This window comes from Amborella trichopoda, chromosome 12 (assembly GCF_054954075.1).
Source record: "Amborella trichopoda isolate Santa Cruz 75 chromosome 12, AtrichopodaSantaCruz75HAP2 v2.0, whole genome shotgun sequence".
NCBI lineage: Eukaryota > Viridiplantae > Streptophyta > Magnoliopsida > Amborellales > Amborellaceae > Amborella > Amborella trichopoda.
This window is the reverse complement of record NC_142347.1, coordinates 42494097-42513605: the sequence shown is the minus strand read 5'-3', so window position 1 is coordinate 42513605 and position 19509 is coordinate 42494097. Positions and strand designations below refer to the sequence as shown.

The following is a 19509-nucleotide window of genomic DNA, read 5'->3' as shown; positions in this document are numbered from 1 at the left end:
GAGAAAAATTATTAAAAAAATTTAGAGAGAGAACTAAATCAAATTTTAAGTCCTATAGGGAAACTATTTCAACAATTTTAAACATAGGAACCATCTCAAAATTTTTAGAGAGAAAAACTATCTTAATTTTTTAATTTTTAAAAATAAAAATATCTCAAATTTCAAAATTTATGCATGAGGGTATTTAGTCTTATAAAAACTGCCTTCCTACTAGAGGGTGGTATCCTTGCCCTGACTAATGCAAACATTTTCTTTATCTGAACCTCAACTCTATACAAATTGTTTTTCGGTTTTAGGGCCTTAATGCATGGAGATCTATTATTTATTTATTTATTGGAGATTTTTTTCTGAAGAGATATTTATTTATTTGTTAGAGATTTTGAATATCGGTAGCGTCCCGTCCTCCTTAAAGCCCATCTTTAAAGCCGCACCTTTAAATTTGATAACCTGTCATAAGGTATTTTAAATGATTAATTTTTTTATAAATAAAAATATTACCATTTATATTTAAATATTCTTTAAAATTAGGAAATTGAGTTGTCAATAAACTTTAATCATGAAAATTTCATGGTAAATTTCATTCTTTCTTTATATTTCAAAGCCTATTAAAAATAACAGTAAAATGAGTCAAGAATGATACAAAATTCAGAAATATAATTTTAGAAATTAGTTATAAAATATTTTTAAACCATAAAATTTGTACTTTCAGATTTAAAATTCGAAAAATTCATATTAAACAAAGGAATTTGGTTTCCTTTTTTTGAGGTAAAGGAAAAATTAATTATTAAGATTATTTAAAAATGTAATAAGTATTACACTCTAATTTGTATTATTTATTTTATATTTTTGCTCATTTTAATTGTTAAATAATATTTTGTAATTATTTTTCAAATTTTGGCCAATTTTGGAGTTGCAAGCCGAGTCCGAGTGGACTCAGCCGAGTAACTCGGCTCTGGCCACAAGTTCAATCGGGGGCCCGAGTCAAGTTCTAGAACAATGATCATTATTGGTTAAGGTGTATTACTTTGGGTTAATTTCCTCTTGGCTCCCAACCATATGATATTAAACAACTATTGTTCCCCAGACACAGAGATTATTTATATGAGTATGGGAGTTCCGAACCCATATAAAAGTTTTTCATTTATTATTTCTAACCTCATGTAAGGCATCCTGCATTTAAAGGTTGTTAGCCTGTATCAGTGCCAGAAGGTGAAGGGACCCAGCCCTTGGACGAAGTAAGTTACTCGGTTGAGAACTCGACTGAGTAGCCAAAATGTCTTAGAAAAATTAAAAAATTATATAGAAATAAAATAGTATTTTAGATTAAAATAAAAATAAAAGTAACATGAAAAAGTCAAAATATATTTCAAAACGAGATGAAAAATGGATTAAAAACCAGATTTATAGTTAGGAACATGTTATAAAAAATCTTAAAAATGATAATGTAAAACTGGGAGTTATGGCCAAAAAAACACTCACCAATATGTGCCAAAAACATCCAAATCATGTACAAATAATCTATACAACACTATAGAACACACTCATACTTTGTACAATTTTTAGATTTTAAAATTTTTTTATGTACATACAACTTGAGATAACTCAACCTTGCCTTAATTTTTTGTTTTAATTTTAGGGGGTGGGGGATTTCGTCTCGCACTTAATTGTGGATGTCTCGAGGGCATTTCATGGTGCTTTTGGGCTTGTGATGCAATCCACAATGCATAAACAATAGGAAAAGTATAGAATGAGACCATTTACTTTTAGTACAAGGTGGTGACAATTAATATTGATCATTGGATGTGAAATTGGGTGGTTACCTTTATTCCATTCACCAAACTCAAACATCAGAAGAATTTTTCTCGAATTTTGTGAAACACCTAAGCTATCAAATTTCACATCGAATGGTTATAAATAATTGTGACTACCTTGTACTAAAGGTAAATGATCTCATTGTATACAATCCCTAAACAATATTGCATGACGTGGTTTGTACAGCAGGAGGGATTAAAGCAAAAATTGTCAAAAAAAAAATTATGTTTTGACCATAACTTTCAAATTGTATTTTAGAATTAAGTGAATCTTGGATCCTCTAAAGTCTTAGGATGCCTCCTACCTTAAAATCAAATTTTTATAGAATTTTGATATTTATATAGGATTTTTCCATGAGTTTCCTAAAATTGTTTATGTAGATTTCATAAATTTACATCAAAAGAAAAATTGGGTTCTTATTTTTTGGTAGAAAATATTTAGGCGCCCTCTCTCACTTTGAAGTATTAACATAAGGAAAATGATTCTACGTTACCCCAACAACATATAAGTATGCGACCCCACTTCTTAGCCGTTCGATCAAATTGAACGGTTATGACTATTAATACCACAACGTCACATCAAACACTATTTTATTTTTTATTTTTTTTCACAACATTTTTTGATAAAATTTTGGGCGTCCCATCAGAACATTAAGTCGAACCTAGAAAAAATATAAAAAAAATTTATGTTAAAATAAATAACTAAAATACCCTACAATTTTCAGGGGTATTTTAGTAATTTTTCATCACAAAAATATTTTGTTAATATTTTTATCATGTGTGCCCCTTGTTAGATCTATGGATCCCCCAAATCCTATTTCAAATTATATATAAAATAAAAATAAAAAATAAAAAATTATGAGCTTTTGACGGTTAAGTACTAGCTTGTGATATTGTGACTCAAGCCATCACAACCATCTATTCAGATCTGATGGCTGAGACCATGCCAACATGTAGCATATATGTGGGTGATGTCCCATAGAAGGCCCTCCCTTAATATAAACTTATGAAAAACCGAATAACAACTGTGCAAATTTTATCCAAGAAGAAAAGATTGCATCCTAAAGCCTTAATCGATTGGGTACACCCTAAATCTTAGATTTATTGGGTCTTTAGTTTTCTTTCACGATAAAGCTTTTGTCCAAATCATATCTAAATCAAGAAGAGATAATTGCATCTTAAATTCTTGGATCAATACGGTCTAGTTAAACTAAACCCTACATCTGATTGGGTCTTTAATTTTCGTGCATGATAAACCCTAATAAACTCTTTAGAACTTAAAACAACCGCTGATAAATTAAGACATATTACCCTTTTGATTTCCTTTCACCTGAGCATTTTGAGGGAGAGTTAGAGAGAGAAAGAGAAAGAAAGAAAGTGAGTTGAAGGAGAGAAATATGCGCTCTGGTTTTCATCAATGGAGGTAAGCCTTTTGTTTTTGTTTTGTTTTTTTTTTGTTTTTTTTTCCGGTGATTTCAGTATTTTCTTCTTACTTCTCCCCTTCATGTCTTAATCCTTGGTGGATTTTATTTTTTTTCTGCGACTAAGTTGACAATAGTTCTTGGCTTCTTATTCGGTTCATCTTTTTTGTTGGTGCTTGTTAAATATGGATGATTTTTATTCAATGTATTTCATTCTATAGGGTCTCATACTCTCATTTGCTTTTATGCAGTCTACAACCTTTTCTGAAAGACTACCTTTTCTGTTAGTCTTTCAGATGTTTCTCAAGTTATGCATCAGAAGTTTAAAGTAACAACAAGTTTAGATTCTTCTTTTATTGGTTTTTATTTTAGATAATGAAATTGAGAGCATTGTATTTGTAGTTTTTCTTTTCATTCTTTTGTTAATTTTTCATTAGTGAGTCTATTAATTTTTCACTTAACAAAATGTAAAAGGGTTTGTCAATTTCAATGTTCAAAACCAAGACTCAAGGACGGGACTTGACCCATGCCCGAGCCGAAAAACTCGGACCGAGTCAAAGTTACTCGAACCGAGTCGGGCCGCATCCTGCTAATCTTTGGCTTCGTGTTTGTTTTTTTTTCATGAAAAAGTTGACAATAATTCTTGGCTTCTCATTTAATCCATGTTTTTATTGGTGGGCATCAAGAAAATCAAGATTTTGTACAAGATTAGTTATATCCTAATAGATATTGGAATCAAGAAAATCAAGACTTTATATGTTTCTTATCGTAATGAACTATACGATGTCATGTGTCTTTGTTGAGAATGTGTTAATTTTAGTTTTATTTTGTGCTGCTTCTTTTATTTTATTTTTATATTTTTCCTTAATTTCTAATGGAAAAAAAAAAAAGCAAAAAAATATTTTATGAATTTTGATATTCATAAAAGATTATTCCATGAATTTCAAAAGAGAAAAATTTAAGTAGATTTTAAAGTTTTCATTAGCCTATACATTTCCAATCAAAAGAAATTTCGATTCCTTTTTTTTTTTTTTCTAAAATATGGGCAATACTTTCTCTCTCGCTCTTTGAACTTTGAAGTATCAATATGAACTTTAAACAAAGAATAAAAGTTGTGCAAATCTTTCTCAAAATAAAAATTAAATATCCGTGTTTAAAGTCCCAGATTAATTGGGTTTAGTTAAATTGTAACGGCCAAATCTGGGGTTAATAGTATCAATATGAACTTTAAACAAAGAATAAAAGTTGTGCAAATCTTTCTCAAAATAAAAAACAAATATCCATGTTTAAAGTCCCAGATTAATTGGGTTTAGTTAAGTTGTAACGGCCAAATCCGAGGTTATTTGGGTATTTAATTTTCTAAAAATTTAAATCCTATTTTAATTTTTTAACTCTTCCTATTATATTATCTTTAGAACCATCCATCATCTTTAGAACTTATCAAGACAATGGCTTATAAATTTTGAGAACCACTCTTTCATTTTCAGTCGGACCATTTTGAGGGAGAGTTAGTGAGAGAAAGAGAAAGAAATTTGACTAGTTCGAGAGAGAGAGAGAAAGAGAGAAACACGTGTGCCTTGGTTTTTCTCAGTTCTCTGGTAATCTTTATGTTCTTTATTCTTCACTTCACCTGTTAATCAATCGTTGGTTTTTTGTTTTTTTTTCTTTTTTTTTGTGAAAAAGTTGACAATAATTCATGGCTTCTCATTTAATTCATCTTTTTGTTGGTGCATGTTAAATATAGATGATTTTCAAGAGAGAAATTGTATGAAATTTCAAGTTTTAGATGGAGAATTATCTCATAGTTTTTAAAGAGAGAAGCTATCTCAAAATTTTCAAAGAAAAAAACTATCTCAAATTTCAAATTTTAGATAGAGATTTCTAAAAAATTTCAGATAGAGAAACAATCTAAAAATTGAATTTGTTATAGAGAAAAGAATCTTTCGCGAGAGAAATTATTAAAAAAATTTAGAGAGAGATCTAAATCAAATTTTAAGTCCTACGTAGAATATTTCAGACATAGAAACCATCTCAAAATATGTAGAGATAGAAACTATCTAAATTAGATAGAAACTATCTAAATTTTTTAATTTTTAAAATTAAAAAATATGTCAAATTTCAAAATTTTTATATAAGGGTATTTAGTCTTATAAAAACTGCCTTCCTACCGGTGGGTGGTAGACTCTTGGTAGATTGTAGTGGCTGTGGAGCCCACTTTCAATCAATCAAGAGTTTTGCAACCTTGCCTTTGGCATTTCAACTCTTTGTTTCCTCATATTTTTCCCTCTATTTCTCGATTCACAGTCTTCAAAACTTGTGGAAGAAAAGCTTTTGGGAGAAAAGATGGTGTTCAATGGAGGGTCCTTTCAACCGAGTAAGCCGATCGAGGAGGTCGGAGCAGCCTTTCCCGATGATTTACCGGATACATGGCTGAAAATAGCCGAAATAGTGTGTGGAAAAAGTGAGATAGATGTTTATATGCAGGCTCTTCTAAAAGATTTAAAAGAAATAGATTCCGGCAAAGTGGAGCTTCCCGATTCATCCTATTCGATAGAAAGTTTGCTTGAAAACATTTCCAATGATTTAGGTGTAACATCATTTGGGTTGAAACCAGTTCCGGCCAGGTGTAAAACAAAGAAGAAGGAAAGATCTTTTTGGACTGAAGCCGAGCACAGGTAAGTTTTTGTCATTCCCCTTTCGCTGTCTTTGTTATTCGTTTTTCTCTCTCTTTCTTTCAATAGGTTTACCTCGCTAAATTGTGTATCCTAAAAACTGTTTGGTCTTGATTTTTTAAGGTTCCAAACCCTCATAACACAGGAATCCTTTTGACCCAAATATTCAAAATATAATTTGCTAGACTCTTCAAGAAAAAAATACCCGACCAGAATCTTGAATTCTATGGACTTCGTTCCCTCTCCTACTTCATTCCCGTAAAGAATTCTGTGGCCTTAAACCCGTAAACCTTTGGATTCAAAACCCTGCACTTTGCAACTTCCTTCAGTTATTCCAATTAAATTTATTTTTTGGTACTTTCTTTCATTTCTCTTTTTTTTAGGTTTGTACACGGCTTGTTTTGATGGGCTTTATATGCATTTTTTTTAACGGTCACTCATTGCCATTTCCTCCAAGCAACCCTTTTGTGTTTTTGACTTTTTTTATTTTTTTTTGGCTAAGGATTGAATAAAATTTGATGTTATATTATTACTTCACTAGGAATATTTTGATTTAGGGATAATTGGATGAGGGGTATTTTGCTTATAAGCTTTTATGTACTTTATTCTGCTGACTTTTCAAAATAGTAAAAACCCATCATGAAAGAGATCTGAAAATTTAAATCTATAAAAAGATATTGTGAATCATAGACGCACATTTTACTAGTTTACTTGAAGGTTTCTAGTTTTTTTTGTTTTTTCCTCTTTCTAATCTATTTTTCTAGGTATTTTTGTAAATTTTTTAATTTAGTATATACCGGTTTGATTGGTGAACTGGTCTTCTTTAATCAATCCAATTAGACCAATGTCATCGTCAGTTCAGTCATTTGTTCGGTCCTAATAACTCTTGTTAAAAAACTCATCTCGGCCAAGTTACTCAGCCTTTGGCTGAGTCGCGTAATTCGGTTGAGTCTGAGTTGACTAGGCCAAGTCACGTAAAAAAAAAAAAAAAAAGTAATTTTTAAAAATAGTTAAAAGCAATTTCAAGAGGCACTCATGCCACCATTGAAACTAGAAAAAACTAGAATAATTATTTTTGCAAATGAAATGACATCTTTTTTGACACTATTCGAAGATGTATCTTACTTTGATTGTTTAGAGTCTTAGCCTTATATAAACCGCATTCACTTACTTTTGATACATGAAGGATACAATTATCATTGATAGTTAGATTTAAAATTGGGTAGTTGATGATGTGTCATTTTATATATATATATATATATAGACAAAATTCAAAACAAAATTTTTCCAATGTTTTGATACATCTTCGAATAGTGTCATTTTATATATATATATATATATATATATATATATATATATATATATATATATATATATATATATATATATATATATATATATATATAGAGAGAGAGAGAGAGAGAGAGAGAGAGAGAGAGAGAGAGAGAGAGAGGGAGAGAGAGACAAAATTCAAAACAAAATTTCTCCAATGTTTTGATACACTTTCATTTATTGGATTTCACATCCAATGGCCAAAAATGATTGTGACCTCTTTGTACAAAAAATAAATGAATTCATAGCACACAATCCCTTTATTTTTTTCCCCTCCTGTATTCACTTTTGTAACTTGTTTTTCTGACAGGCTATTTCTAATTGGTCTGCAAAAATATGGCAAGGGGAATTGGAATAGCATCTCCAGGTTAGTTGTCAAGACCCGAACCTCAGTTCAGATAGCGAGCCATGCTCAAAAATATTTTATACGACAAAAGGCATTGGCAGAGAAGAATGAGAAGAAGCGTGTAAGCATCTACGACATGAGTGTGGATGATCTTGATACACAAGCTGCTGAAGTATTGAGCTTAACTGAGTCAGAGTCAGTCTCTGATAAGGTACATGAGATCTCAGGACAACAAGTGGGGCCTACACAAAGCTATGGGCCCAACCACTCCCCTATGGGATGTCAACTCCCAAAGCAAGAGGCACCATTGAACTATATGCCTTTAACCCAATTTCGTCCGGAGCTAGAACTATGCCCACATGTCAAAGAAGACGTCATGGCCATAATATGGGAGGGCCAATTTAGATATTAAGTTACAAGAATGGCTTACGGGCATTTTTGGTAGAATTAACTCATAATTTTTTGTTTTCCTTTTTTGAATTATTTAGGAGTAGGAATCCATTAATAATGACAATCTCAACTGTCAATTGATCAGGCTCAAAGCCTCAATTTTTATTTATATTAAGAGTTGAGCTCCAGAGGATTTACAAATGTATATCAAGTATGTTATGTTGTATAAGGGATATTTAAGTTTGTAGGACGTTATTTATCCAAGAAAAACAATCTGCATAGTTGCTTCTAATCTTCATAATGTGCAGCATTTGATATAAGTTTTATTTCCCTGTGTCATGATATTATCGATATTAGTTCAAGTATTTCAATGTGTGCAAGCTCACCCCACGCAAATTCCATCAGACGTAAGGCATCATGAATTGCATTTAAAGGTTGCTAGCGAGTATAAGTGCTCGAACATCGCCTCGCTGAGGGAACCCAACCCCTTTTCTCGGTTGAAACTCAACCAAGTCTTGTATATACCCAAAAACTCCTAAAAAAAATTACAAAAATATATCAAAATAAAATAGTATTTAAAAATAAAATAAAATAGTATTTAAAAATAAAATAAAATTAAAAATTTCCTGAAAAAGTCCAAATATGTTTCAAAAGGTAATGAAAAATGGACTAAAAAACTGTTTTATAGTATTACTATAAACTTATGAAAAACCAAATAAAAATTGAGCAAATCCTATCCAAATCAAGAAGAAAGGATTGCATCCTAAAGTCTCTGATCGATTGGTTAACCCTAAATCCTAGATTGATTGGTTCTTTAATTTTCTTTCACGATAAAGCTTTTGTCCAAATCTTATCTAAATCAAGAAGAAAAAGTTGCATCCTAAAATCCCGGATCAATAGAGTCTAGTTAATCTCAACCCTAAATCCTATCATGATTGGGTCTTTAATTTTTTTTCATGATAAACCCAAATAAATTCTTTAGAACTTAAAGACAAAAATTAAGACCTAGTGCCCTTTCACCTGAGCATTTTGAGGGAGAGTTAGAGAGAGAAAGAGAAAGGAAGAAGTAAGTTGAGGGAGAGAAAGACGTGCCCTGGTTTTCATTAGGTAAGCCTTTTGTTGTTGTTGTTGTTATTATATATATATATATATATATATATATATATATATATATATATATATATTATCTCAATCTTTATTTTCTCACTTCTCCGTTTTACCTGCTAATCTTTAGTGGCCTTTTTTTTTTCTTGAGAAAGTTGACAGTAGTTCTTGGATTCTAATCACTTCATTTTTTTATTTGGTGCTTGTTAAATATGGATGATTTTTATTCAATGTATTTCATACTTTGGGGCTCATACTCTCATTTTCTTTTATGGTGTCTACAACCCTTTCTCTTAGTCTTTTAGAACTTTCTCAAGTTATGCATTAGAAGTTTATGTTAGGATATGGATATCTCGGGTTCACATTGATATACATCATTATGGATGTTTATGTATATATATATATATATATATATATATATATATATATATATATATATATATATATATATATATCTTTATAAGATTAGGTATCTAGAAAATAGAGACCAAGTTACGTGGTCATCAAGTTATCATACCATATTTATCTCCTCTAATTGTGTGATTGTCTTCTATATATAGTTGTACTTATTGATGTAAACATCCATAAAAAGTTGTGAATATATACCCGGTTAGGGCTTTGGATCCGTGGACGTAAGGCTTCGGCCAGAACCACGTAAATGTTGTGTTTTCTCTTCTTCTCTCTCCATTTTAAGCTTCCATGAATTCTAACATGGTATCAGAGATTCTCCATTTTATGCTCCGATGAATATCTTATTCTCTCTCCATTCTTCATTCTATGCTCCCACGAATTCTAACATGGTTACTTCTTCTCTCTTCATTCTTCTTCTCTCTCCATTCTCCATTCTCCATTCTATGCTCCTACGAATTTTAACATAGTCTCTTCTTCTCTCTCCATTCTCCATTCTATGCTCCCACGAATTCTAACATGGTATCAGAGATTCTCCATTTTATGCTCCCATAAATCTCCTTCTCTCTCCATTATCCATTCTATGCTCCCACGAATTCTAACATGGTCTCTTCTTCTCTCTCCATTTTCCATTCTATGCTCCCACGGATTCTAGCATGGTATTAGAGATTCTCCATTCTATGCTTCCATGAATTCTAACATGGTATCAGAGATTCTCTATTCTATGCTCCCACAAATTCTAACATGGTATCAGATATTCTCAATTTTATGCTCCCACGATTCTCTTCTTCTATCTTTATTCTCCATTCTCCATTCTCCATTCTCTATTCTATATTCTCCAATCTATGTTCTGATGAATTCTAACATGGTATCAGAGATTCTCCATTCCATGCTCCCACGAATTCTAACAAGGTATCAGAGTCTTTCCTTCTTTGAAAGCAGACGCCCGATCCCCCTGTTTCTAAAGAGAGAGGAAATCAGAGCAAGATTAATAACACATGAGGGTTAATACCACAGGAGCTGCGGATAATCCGAGTCTCCTCAGTTAGAGAGAGAAAGGAGGTAGAGAGAGAAACACATCAATCGAGCTGTGTATGACCGGTCATGTGGGTGATGGCATAGAATATTTGAGAGAAGGTTCAGCTAGTAAATCTCTATGTATGACTGGTCATGTGCTTAGCCCTGGACAAACATCTAATAATTTAAAGAAAAAGTGTATGCGTCAGCAAGCTTCAAAGGGCCATAGATAAAGATGGGCATCAACTAGTGCCATTATTAACTGATTTTTTGAAGAGAAGCGAGAATGCTGGAGGGGTGAGAGGCACAAATATGGATAATAATCCATTGGATTTACGAGCCACCAATCAAGGGGAAGCTTTGCTCATGGGTGATAAACTCTGAGTATTGAAATTCATTGGAATAGCTCGAAGGCTTGATCATTCAAGGCTTGAAACCTTGAATGATGAATTTAGAGAGAGAAAAACCGAATGCGAAACTCACTCTATGGACTCGCGTAATGGAGATACTAACGAGAGAATGGTTGGTGAATCTTATGTTGATGAGGTTGGGGTTCATGGTAAAGAACCCAATTCAAATAGGGATGTGAAATCTAGAGAGAGAACAGATCGCAAATCTGTAGCTGATGAGGATAAGACCAATGGAAAAGAACACAACGATGTTGATGATAGGAGCTCAAGGGAGAGATTTGGCCATGCCTTCGTTGTGAAGGAGGTTCAGAATACACTTTGTCTCTCTCTAAACGTTTGAATTCTTACGTTCTTATTGCGTGCACGTGTTGGGTGCCGAAAGTCTCTTCATTTTGGGGTTGTTCTCAAAATAAATAAATATCCAGCAAAGATCCCAGCCAACCTTCAATATCTAGTGAGTTTCCGAGCGACCCGACTAAAGCAAATGCTAACAAAGAGAGATTTATTTCACAAATCTTTAGTGTTTGTTGCCACTTTATTTGTCGCAGAGCCGTCTTTGTCGTGCCTTTGTAGTACTTTTTGTGGTCTTTAAACCAAGTTTGGTGATCATGTGTCCTGAATTACATCTCTTCGCTCTTGCGGACTATTCAAACACGCCAGGCTCTTGTAGACTATTCAAACACGCCAGTGAGAGCAGTGCAAGTTCTTTGGCAACTTTTTGGTTTCAAGACTCCAGTTCCAGTTTTAGTTTGATGATCGAATTTCTCGATCCTGAGTAATGATCAAGTTTTCTGTTACCTGATCTTGTTTAATGATGAAGTTTTCCGTTACTCCATCATGTGTGATGATCGAATCCTGATTGATCGAATTGCTCGATCTCGGTTGATCAAATTTTTCGTTACTTGATCATGTTTGATGATGGAGTTTTCTGTTGCTCCATCTTGTGTGATGATCGTCAAGTTTTTCGTTACTCGATCCCGGATGTTCTGAAAAAGAAAGAAAGAAATATCATTTCCTTTTGGAGAGAGAAAGCCTCTAGAAAGAAAAGAAGCATCTGATAGATAAGATCTTCAAAGAAAAAAACCCATAGAGAGAGTCTTTAGAAGAAAGTAGAGAGCCCAATACATGTTATTTCTTAGAAGACCCTAGAGAGAGAAAATCTCTAGAGAAAGTAGAGAGCCCAAAAAAAGTTGTTTTTTGGAAGACCATGGTAATTTGGAAGACTATGATAACCTATGAAATTTATTTTTTTGGCAACGTAGTATTGTTTAAACTCCAGTTGCTTTGTGTCACAGCATCTTGAATTTGAAGGAGAGTGTTAGGATATGAATATCTCGGTTCATACTGATATACAACATTATAGATGTATACGTATATATCTCTTAAGGTTAGGTATTTAGAAGATAGAGACCAAATTACTTGGTCATCAAGTTATTATACTATTTTTATCTCATCTAATTGTATTATTGTCCTCTATATATAGATGTACTTTTCAATGTACTTATTGATATAAACATTTATACAAAATAGTGAAGATGTAGCCGGTTGGGGCTTTGGATCCGTGGACGTAAGGCTTCGGCCTAAACCACGTAAATGTTGTGTTTTCTCTTCTTCTCACTCCATTCTCCATTCTATGCTCCCACGAATTCTAAAATGGCATCAGAGATTCTCCATTATATGTTCCCACGAATTCTAACAGTTTAGAGTATCAAAAAGTTTTTAGATTCTTCTTTTGTTACTTGAACTGAGTAGAGCCGAGTCAAAGTTACTCGAACCGACACAGGACGGTTCCCGATCAAGATGTTAAAGGTAAAAGTAAGCAAAACACATCTAAATGAGGTCTAAAAAGTTGTGAAATTTGGATTTTGAAATATCAATTTTAATGGGGGGATTTTAGTAATAATATAGAACGAAGAAAAAAAATGCAAAAATAAGTATCCATGGCCAAAGCACTTTCTATTTTCACTAAAATGATAAAAAATGTAAAAAATATATTCCAACTACATTTTTTCATTTTTGCATTTTTGAAATTTTTTTTTCTTTGTTTATGATCCTTGAATGGATTGTCTGGTTCTTTCAAGTTTGTATGTCTCTCTGGCCTTCCAATTAATCCACCACGTTTAACTTTCTTGGATAGAAGAATTCCCCAAGTGAAAAATAAAGAATCGATAGATATATATATATATATATATATAACTTGGATGTTCCTAGAAAAGAATGGTTAATTTTTTTTTTTTTTTTTTTCAGTTTTTTTTGCATTTTATCACTCAAATTTTATAGTTTCTTTTTCTTTTTTTTCTTTTTTTTTTTCTTGAATGTATACAAGTATTCATCAAATTTTTTTGATATATTTTTCTTTTCTTTTTTTCTTTTAGCATATTTGGACTTTTTAAAGTTACTTTTAGTTTTATTTTTCATTGCTTCCTTTATTTTTTATTTTTATATTTTTTTCTTATTTTCTAATGGAAAATAAAAACACTAAAAAATGGAACTCAAGCAAAAAAATAACTTAGTTTGAATTTTTATACTCATAAAAGATTTTATAAATAAAATAAAAACACCAAAAATAAATGGATTATGATATTCATAAATGGAAAATAAAAACACCAAAAAATCTTTTATGAATTTTGATATTCATAAAAGATTTTTCCATGAATTTTATGAAAGAAAAACCTATGTGGTCTTTTGCCTTGAAATACAATTTTATTTTATTTTTTTAATAATAATCACCCCTTATGTTTTTGGCAATAATATCACTCACAGATGGTCTTATTATATACAATAGATATTCCAAAAATAAAAGGCATATCAATAAAATAAACCTCAACTGCATGATGTCATTTATACAACCTAATATTGTGGTTGAAAATATAAAATAGAAGAACAAACAAATAAAAGAAAAGATGCCAGAGATTACCTCAATCGGGCTTTTATAGAAAGTATTGGAAGACAAAAATGATGAAAAATATCTAAAATATATAGTTAAGTAGAAATTTGGATTTAAATTTATAATATTTAAATTAATATGAAAGTTCTCAAATCATATTAAAAACTACCAAAATCATCTAAAAACTTATATTTAACAATTATAGTTGTATTTTCCAATATTTTGTAGATATATTTTTATACGTGGAGGTTACAATCATCATTGATAGATTTAAAATTGGGTGATTGAGGATGTGTCATTATTTATGCACAAAGTACAAAACAAAATATCTCAAATGTTGTGATCCACTTTCATTTATTGAATTTTACACTTAATGGCTAAATATAATTTTGATTTCTTTGTACCAAAGATAAATGGTCTCATTAGTAAGAATGATAACTATCATGGTAAGAATAATAACTGTCATTATCTAAAAAATACGATCATGATAATGATTAAGATGATAAGGAAACACGTTATATTGCAATCCCTATTATGATAAGAATAATAACAGTCATTATCTAAAAAAATACAATCAAGGATTAAGATGATAAGGATTAACACGATATCTTGCAATCCCTTCATCTAGTAAACCACGCCTATGGCTTCAAGGAATTTTTTGTTCCATTCCTCTGTCTCAAAAAATCTCCTATAGTTTTGTCCACCCACGCCTCTCTCTCATATAATTTGCTCATAATAAAAAATCCTCATATGATTTGCTCACTCACGCCTCTCTATATGCTTTGCTCATAATAAAAAGGATCTTATATGCTTTGCTCACTCACGTCTTTCTCTCTCATGATTATCGACCCATCTCTCTCTCTCTAGACTCTCTGTTCCCATCAAGAGCACGAATGGCTAATTGCTAACCAAAGGCAATCGTAGGCTTTTTTCTCTCTATAGTCCCATACTCCCTCCCAACACAAGATAATCATATCGATCTCTCTCTCAAGTTGCACGGAAGGGTGTCTCTCTCAGCTGCAAGGAAGTCATTCTCTCTCTATCTACAAATCTGGATTGATTTCCAGGATCAATTTGCAAAGAAGTCTATCTCTCTCTGAGTCCAATAAAAATTCCAAAGCCTCTCATACCTTTCTTTCGGTCTAACTTGCTCTCTCTATCTCTCTCTCTCTCTAATTTGCTTTCTCTATTGCTTTTAACATGTCTTCATCTATCTAATTTCTAAACTTTCCTCCTCAACGTGTGACAATCAGGCTCTCCAATGATAATTTTCTATTATGAAAAGGTCAAATTATTCTTATTGCTAGTGGCTAAGGAATCATGGGACATCTTTTATGATTCTATCTCAGAGCCACCTAAGTTCCTCCTCTCTAATAAAGATTGATGGTTCTATCCCAGAGCCACCTAAGTTCTTCCTTTCTAATAAAGATGCTTCTAATCTAGAATACGAACAGTGGTATGCATGTGATCAACTCATCATAGCATTGATCAACTCTACGTTATCCCCTGATATTCTGATACAATTTCTTGATATTGCCACCGCAAAATATCTCTGTTCTAACCTTTCACGATTCCTATGCACAAAACTCTTCTTATAAGGGCTTATTCTTGAAGTGTTGCAGACAACTCCCTATTTCTCAAAAAGAAAAGACAAAAGCTAGTGATGGTGCTTCTCTATGTTGATATCATTGTAACATAGAATGACAAGGATAAAATAAGACAGCTAAAGATAATGGTCAGAGCGCGATTTGCTAAGAAGGATTTTAAAAATCTAAAGTATTTCCTATGTATAGAAGTTGAGCGCATGAGACAAGGTATGAAATTGACACAACAAAATTATGCATTGGATTTGTTAGAAAAATTTGGAATGAGTAAACTATAAACCATTACCAACACAAATGGTCACAACAAAAAAAATATCTACTAGAGATGGTAATCTTGGTCAAGGTTCTGAAAAGTATAAAAGTCTTGTTGGTGGTCTACAATGCCTTACATTCACTCGACCATGTATCATTTACGTTGTCAAGCACGTTTGTTAATTTATGCATGATCCTCATGAGATACACCTTATAGCATCTAAAAGGATTCTCCGATATGTGAAGGGTATGTAGGGTGATGGTCTTTTCATTCCCATTGGTGGAAAACAAGTTAACATTATTACCTATTCTTATGCAGACTAGGTTAGAGATCCCAATACAAGAAATCAGTGTATGAGTGTTTTATTTTATTTGCAGGATCTCTATTATCTTGGAGTAGTAAAAAGAAAATGACCATTTCATGCTCAAGTTCAAAAGTAGAATATCAAACAATGTCCTCAACAACTGCTGAAATCACTTGGTATCGCCCTATTCTATCAAAATTAGTTATTGGAATTCAACATACAATTCTTCATTGTGATAATCAGAGGGCAATACAGCTTACATTTAATCCAGTTATTCATGTTCGGACTAAACACATTGAACTGAACTATCATTTTATTCGAGAGAAGGTTGAAAGTGGATAGATTACTCCTAATTATGTTTCAAGTATAGAACAACTTGCTGATAATTTTACAAAAGATCTTCCTACATCACAACATAGTTCGATAGGAAACAAATTGTCCATGTTTCACATTGATAATAGTTTGAGGGGGAGTAATAAGAATAATAACTATCATGATTTAGAAAGATGTGATCATGATAAAGATTAACATGATATATTGTAATCCCTTCATATAGTAACATCTTTTCATATCTGTACAGATTTATTGTAATCACATCGGATGAGTACATAACTATTATAAATAAAACACACATCCCTCTCTATAGGTGTACATAATTTTACACAAATATCGTTCTTTAAATTTCTTCACTTATGTTACACAATCAAGTAGCGAGCCATGCTCAAAAGTATTTTATACGATAAAGGCGTTGGTGTATAAGAAAGAGAAGAAGTACGTAAGCATCCACAACATGAGTGTAGATGATCTTGATACAAGCTACTGAGGAATTGAGCTCAATTGAGTTAGTCTCTGATATGGTACACAAGACCTCAAGACCATAAGTGGAGTCTACACAATGCTATGGGCCCAACCACTCACCTATCGGATGCCAACTCCCAAAGCTAGAGCCACCATTGAACGTTATACCTTGTACCCAATTTCATCCAGAATTAGGAAGACTAAGGCTGGCTATAGTCACATGTCGAGTAAGGCATCCTGGGTATAACATGGAAAGGGCCATTTAGATATAAGCTGCAAGAATTGCCTTGGGGCATTTCTGGTAGGATTAGCCCATAATTTTTTGTTTTTGTTTTTTGAGTTGTTTATCCATAAGAATCCAATAATAATGTTAATGCCAATTGTCCATTGCTCAAGTTCAAAGTCCAATTTTTATCTATAATAGGAGTCTAGTTCTAAGAGATTATGTCAAGTCTATTGTGTTAGGGTTATTTTGTTCGACCCTATTTATTCATGGCAAATAATTTACATATTATGAAGATTATGCAATCTCCATAATGTGCAGATTATTTTCATTGAATAGATAGGGTCGTACAATGGACAGTCAACATTAACATTATCAATGGATTCCTAATGCTAAACAACTAAAAAAACCAAAACAAAAAATTATAAGTTAATCCTACCAAAAATGCACCTAGACAATTTTTGCAGCTTATATCTAAATTGGCCCTCCCATGTTTATGGCCACGATGCTTTACTTGACATGTAGGCATAGCCAACCTTAGTATTCCTAGCTCTGGATGAAATTGGGTGAAAGTAAAACATTCAATGTTGGCTCTTGCATTGGGAGTTGGCATCCCAAAGGTGAGTGGTTGGGCGCATAGTATTGTGTAGACCTCACTCGTGGTCCTGAGATCTTGTGTATCATATCAAAGACTGACTCAGTTGCACTCAATTCCTCAGTGGCTTGTGTATCAAGATAATCTACACTCATGTTATGGATGCTTATGTGTTTCTTTTCTTTCTTCTGCGTCAACGCATTTTGTCGTATATAATACTTTTGAGCATGACTCGCTACCTGAGCCGAGGTTCGGGTCTTGATAACGACCCAGGAGATGCTCTTCGAATTCCCCTTGCGATATTTTTGTAAACCTATTAGAAATAGCCTGCCACAAAAGCAACTTACAAACTTGAATTGGAGAAGGGTGAAAGCAAGGGGATTGTGTACTATGAGTGAAGAAATTTGAAAAACAATATTTGTGCAAAATTGTCCACACCAATACATAGGTATGTAGGTATTATTTATAATAGTTATTTATTCATCCTTGATTGACTCAATCAAAGATGTGATTGCAACAAATTTGAACAGATACGAAAAAATTTAACTATATGAAAGGATTACAATAAATCATGTTAATCCTTATCAAGTTAAATTTTTATCATGAACGTATCTTTCTAGAACAAGATAGTTATCATTCTTATCGTGATTGCTATCATTCTTATTACTCCTCCTCAAACTATTGTCAATGTAAAACATGGACAACTTGTTTGTTATCGAACGATGCTGCAAAGTAGGAAAACCTTTTGTAAAGATATGGAATGAGGTTATTGTATGAAGGGATTACAACAAATCTACATAGATATGGAAAGCGGTTACTATATGAAGGGATTACAATATATCATATTAATTCTTATCATGATTATTTCTTTCTAGATCATGATAGTTATCACTCTTATTACTCCCACTCAAATTATTGTCAATACAACTTGTTTGCTATCGAACGATGTTGCGATGTAGGAAGACCTTTCGTGAAAATATCAACAAGTTGTTTTGTGTATAAAACATATTCAAGGCTAATCTCTCCACTTTCAACCTTCTCTCAAAATGATAATCTAGTTCAATATATTTGGTCTGTGCATGAAGAACTGGATTAAATGCAAGCGTTATTGCAATCTTACTATCACAACAAAGATGTGCATATTGAATTCGGATAACCAATTCTGATATAATGTGGCGGTACCAAGTGATTTCAGAAGCTGTTGAAGACATTGTTCGTTATTATGCTTATGAACTCGAGCGTGAGACAATCATTTGTTTTGGCTACTCCAAAATACTAGAGATCTTGCAAAGAAAATACAAAATTCTGACACTGACCTTCTTGTATCGAGATATCCAGCTTAGTCTGCATCAGAATAGGCGATAAGGTTAACCTATTTTCCACCAATGGAAAGAAAAGACCATCATCCGATGTACCCTTTACATATCAGCGAATCCTTTTAGCTGCAATGAGGCGCATCTTATGAGGATCATGCATAAATTGACAAACTTGATTGACAGCATAAGTGATATCTAGTCGAGTGATGTAAGGTACTGTAGACCACCAACATGACTTCTATACTTTTCTGAATCTTGAACATGATCATCATCTTTAACAGATAATTTTTTTGGTGTAACCATTGGCGTTGGTGATGGTTTACTGTTACTCATTCCAAATTTTTCTAGCAGATCTAATGCATACTTGTGTTGTGTCAATTTCATACCTTGTCTTGTACGCTCAACTTCCACCCCTAGGAAATACTTTATATTTCCAAGATCTTTCATAGCAAATCATACACCTAGCATTATCATTAGCTGCTTGATTTCATCATCATCATTATTCCCTGTTACAATGATATCATCAACATAAAGAAGCAACATCACTTGCGTTTGCCTCTTTTTTTTTGAGAAATAAGGAGTTATCTGCAACACTTCGAGAATAACCTATTGTAAAAA

At 32.4% G+C, this 19509-nt stretch overlaps 1 protein-coding gene across 1 annotated transcript; it reads left to right on the top strand.

Moving 5' to 3' along the window:
- The first annotated feature begins 5500 nt into the window (after positions 1 to 5500).
- On the top strand, positions 5501 to 8050 carry LOC148779605 (transcription factor DIVARICATA-like). Its single transcript, XM_088854488.1, has 2 exons — positions 5501 to 5907; positions 7547 to 8050. Exons 1-2 carry the CDS (start codon positions 5576 to 5578, stop codon positions 7992 to 7994), a joined length of 780 nt encoding a protein of 259 aa, XP_088710614.1. The 5' UTR covers positions 5501 to 5575; the 3' UTR covers positions 7995 to 8050.
- Positions 8051 to 19509: the final 11459 nt, after the last annotated feature.